The 4,630-nt window shown below is 38.7% G+C and overlaps 1 protein-coding gene across 3 annotated transcripts; it reads right to left on the reverse strand.

Annotated features, from left to right (window-relative positions):
- Window positions 944–4,630, reverse strand: LOC18586407 (auxin response factor 18). 3 transcript variants are annotated; one of them, XM_007009790.2, is made up of 4 exons: window positions 4,293–4,630; window positions 2,744–3,912; window positions 1,662–2,557; window positions 944–1,558 (listed from the first exon to the last, which is right to left on the reverse strand). In XM_007009790.2, exons 2-4 carry the CDS (start codon window positions 3,836–3,838, stop codon window positions 1,489–1,491), a joined length of 2,061 nt encoding a protein of 686 aa, XP_007009852.2. In that variant the 5' UTR covers window positions 3,839–3,912; window positions 4,293–4,630; the 3' UTR covers window positions 944–1,488. The 3 variants fall into 3 exon arrangements, with proteins under 3 accessions (XP_007009852.2, XP_017985073.1, XP_017985074.1); XM_018129584.1 differs by having other exon boundaries at window positions 2,744–3,915; XM_018129585.1 differs by having other exon boundaries at window positions 4,586–4,604.

The following is a 4,630-nucleotide window of genomic DNA, read 5'->3' on the forward strand; positions in this document are numbered from 1 at the left end:
TGAAGAGTCTTATATAAGGTTTTTTTTTTTTTCTCTGTCATTGATTACAGACACGTGTATACAACAGAAATTCCGCAGTCTTCATGCTTCATTACACAACATGATCAAATTTCAAAGCCACCCCCACCTTCCCCTGTAGTTTGGTCAACATAGGATCCAAGTTTTACTGTCTAAAATATTGACATGTCTTAGCTCTCAGAACCTCATAGCCTTCAACCCAAGACAAGTCCCTTTCCTATTGAATCTCCCACCAGATCAAGGATGGCAACTTAAAATATAAATGATTTAAGGGATTTGAAAATTGCTCATTCAATTTAGTCCATGCACTAAGTATTTTCTCTGTGCTTCCCCAAGCAGCATGGTTCCCACTAAGTGTGAAACAGATAACCAGTTTCTAAGCAAGGATCTGGGGTTTGGTTCTTATCCCCATCTGAGAAGTTTCAGACAGACATGACAAACAAACAAGCAGGGGGGTTAGGTTAGGATCTCTAGAAATTGTGTGCAAGTATTACATAATAAGACATGGACAAGAGGGTCCAGAGAAAGTGTGCTTTATCTGTCTTAACCTGAGAGAAGTGATTCAAAATCAAAGAAACGGCCAGAGAAAGCTAATAAAGACATTCCAACCTAGGCAAAAGAAATGTCTCTCCCTGTTGTATAAACAAATATAAATCCAGTTTCAGTCTAGGTCTAGGGTTCTCTTGAATTAAGTTATTAAAACATTGACTTTGTGGCTTGCTAGAAAGTTAAAAATCTAAGATCCTTTACGCTAACAACAGGTGGTTAATGATGCTTTGTCTTATTCCTGCCAATGTTCAAAAAAGAACACGCTATCAGACTAGGACCATCCAATGTTCAGACTGACAGAGGCTACCTCATCATATTGAAATATGGTTTTCTTTGCTTAGCAAAGGAAAAGAAACAAGAAACAAACAAAGAGTTGTACGACTTTTTAACCATGGTCCACATACATTGAAGCAACCAATTAGGAATTCTACGTACAACATGCCTCTACTGAATCAAATGTCAGAAACTCCATGCTAAAATGCACAGGAAGAAGCTGGCAAGAATTCTTCTATGAAACAAAGAAATTTGACAAATAACTTGGCAGGTTAGCAACCATTACTGGTCTTGAAGTCATCTTGATAGAGCGAAAAGTATTCTCCATTTCTTCGGTAGATATGCATACAAAGCCCTAAGTAGGAACATTTATTCAGCACTCTGCAGCCCTAAACTCCATACACAGCAAAAAGGCTGTGCTTTTTCTGTTATAAGCTTACAGTTTCTAGGACTCGAATTAGAAATTAAGACAAAGGAAATGGATCCTTTTCTCTCCAAAGAAAAGTTTAAGCTAAGCAACAAAATGTGGTTTACGGTATCACAAAAATGGGTAAAGTGGATCTTTCTCACAACTACCCAAGAAGAAATGAAATGAAAAGCAAAACCAATGACTTGGAAACTGTACAATTAGTGAAAAATGCTTGATCTCTATCTTCCTACGTTGTCACTGCCTGAATCCATGAGAATTGTTAGCCTCCTTGCCGTCTTCAGAAACTCACTGCAAAACATAAAACAATAAGAAAACATTATTAACATCTGACAAATCAAAAGCAAATGTTTAGCAAGCAAAAGGAAGTGATGCTAAAGAACAATTAGATTACCTGAAGGGCTCATCTCCTGTGTGTTTAACAGAACCAGCAGCATCGCAGTAGAGCACACTGCTCAGCATCTCTGAACTTTCTATACCAAACATGTTGGCCAGCTTCCCATGCAGCTCTTCATATGATCTAAGAACCGAAAGATCAAGGGTTCTACCCACATTCTCTGATTCCATAAACACTTTACAATGACCAGTCTCCAAGCCGAGATCAGATCTTTGATGCTCTTTGCACCAAGGAGACGCTTCCTCTGAAGAATTTTCCTGAGCGTTTTGATGTAATGCAGATCCAGAGCCATCAGAAGAAATTGCAGTCTTCTCTGTATTCCCATCAGATGAACTGTTTCCAACTGTATCACCCGAGAAGCTCTGGGAAGCCTGCTGCTCACTGAAAATGAGTTGACCAAACAATAAAATATGAGGTGTCTTTACTTCATTGCTTTCTTTCAAACTCTGGGTAGGATTTCCCGTTGTAAGCATGCAAGATATATTCTTTTTGTTCACATGGTCACTAGACAAGTTGTCATTGGAGATTCTAGTTGGCGGGGCAGTATGATCAAGTTGCTGTAAACCAAGCGGAAACAGTCCCAACTGCAGCTTGTTGGAGTGGAGATCTGATGAAGATAACCCGAATGGTGCATGCCTGGCTCCCTGTATGCCTCCAGGAATGTTGTCTGTAATGCAACATACGGGGCTGCTGGACCTGAGAGAGTTGCCAGAGAATGATGGCATTGGAATTTGGCTAAGTAAGGAAAAGTCTGGGTGTTGTGGAAGTCGCATCTTTTTCCTAGGTGGTGAGAAAGGATTAAGATGGATTGCTGGTATGTTTGAGACCAATTCAACCAGCCATGGGCTAACACGCTTCACATTATGGAGTAAATCTGGCTCATCCCATGCTACCTGAAAGATGTTAATTCAAGAAGAAGAAATTAGAAGCAAAACTATGAGCAGAAGATAAAGCTTAGAAAATAACATATGAGAATAAATTAAATTCTGAAGGCCACTAATGAAGAGCATAGCATTGCTAAAACAATAACAACACATGGAGTTAAACTATGACCATAACATATGAGAATGGTAAAATACCTGCAGAAGACGCCATGGAGAATTAGGCCAACGGATGGGATCAACAACCTGAACAGAAGATATTGTTCCCATGAACCAGCTAATCCGTGAAGAGTCCTCAGTTTCAAAAGCCATTTTGAACCTCATCCCAGGATACCATTGGATTTGCATTGCTGCTCTAATTGATGAGGCCTTCACGCAGAACTCTGGAGTGCTTGCTCGTGGATAGTAAACAACCTCAAAGGGCTGCCCATTGGCTGCACAAGTCGCAGCTTCAATAACAGACTCAACTCTTACTTTTCCCCTCATATCCCCATTAGAGTCCTTCCTCATCGATTTACTCTCATCCTCCCTAAAGAATGGAGAATAACCCCCAAATTGTGAACCAGAGCTTCCACCCCCTGAATTCCACCCACATGGATACTCATGTCCACTCCCAATTCCTCTCTTTGCCCTACGAATTCCCACACAAAGATCTCCGTTCTCTGTTCTGAGAAACACAATTGAATCACCAGCCACAAGCTTCTTCTGATTCACAAAATTACTCCACCCCGTCGTCAAAAGATGTCGACGAGGTGTCCCCCTGTATATATGCCTAAATTTCCAAACCTCACCATGGACATCCTTGGCAAGAATGGTCTGAACAGGAGGTTCTGCATTATAATCCAGCCTAGGAAATATAGTCTCCGCACAATAGCGTGGAACAGAGAAACCCCCACCATTATTAGCATCAGATTGAGTCAATGTCTTAGCAAAGGAAGCTGGTTTCTCAGGATTCTCCATCCCAATATTTCCATCAAAACCATCATCTTCATACCCAAAATCATTTTCTCTCGAAGGGACCAACATAATTTTAGAATAGACCTCATCCGTTTCAGGATCTGCCATATACTTAACAGCAGCAATTCGACATAGAACAAGTGAAGGAATCAGAAGACTCCCAAAATCTACACTCCCATTGGCATGTTCAGCATGACCCTGAGGGAAGTAGAACACCTTGGTGTTCACTGATGGCATTTGTACCATGCCACCAGCACAGGCATGCCACAGTTTAGGATCTAAGCATTTTTCTGAATTCTTCAAGAGTTCTTTCCTAGAATCCATAACTGTGATCATCTTCCAATTCAGGTGGTCTAAAGCATACAAATAACTACACGTCCTTTGCTCTGTTTTCTCACTTGATGATTATTCTGCTAGTACATGAAAATTAAAAGTATCTTTAGCAAAACAACCAACTTTTTTTATATATAAAATCTACCCAAAAAAACAAAAATTGTAAATAAAGAATGATAAATTTATATATTTTTTCTAGTACAGAAATATTTTTAATCAATACACTACATAAATGGCAGAAAATTAATACAGAACTAAAAAGCAACCAAATGAAACAGATAAATTAGCTGATATTGAACAAAACTGAAAAAGAAAAAAAATACAAAACAAAGAAAAACAGAATTTTTCATAGCTATATTACACCATATGTTCCAGAGACACAAAAAAAAAAAAAAACCATTCAAAGAATTCACTTGAAAGAAAAAAGAGCAGACATTAAAGAATTAAAAGACCTTACCTTTTGAACAAAAGGAAGTATTTTTCCACGAAAAGAAAGACAACCCAGATTAAAATGAACCCAAATAAGCACAACAATGCAGGAAACTCAAACCTTTACGGCCAAAACAAAAAATAAGATATATCTCAATTAAAGAGAGATATATCAATCAAAGACTCTGAGAAGGAAAAGAAAAGAAGAGAAAACCCAGTTTCAACAAAACAAAAAAGCAGGGTCTTTGAGTTAAGGGAAAGTGAAGAGAGACTGAGAGAGTTTTAAAGAAGAAGAGAAAAGTAAGAGGAGAGATTTTTTACAGTGAAAGTTTTTGTGTTGTTGCCGACCAGAGGACTGTGGAGAGA

This window comes from Theobroma cacao, chromosome 10, assembly GCF_000208745.1.
Source record: "Theobroma cacao cultivar B97-61/B2 chromosome 10, Criollo_cocoa_genome_V2, whole genome shotgun sequence".
NCBI classification, from domain to species: Eukaryota; Viridiplantae; Streptophyta; class Magnoliopsida; order Malvales; family Malvaceae; genus Theobroma; species Theobroma cacao.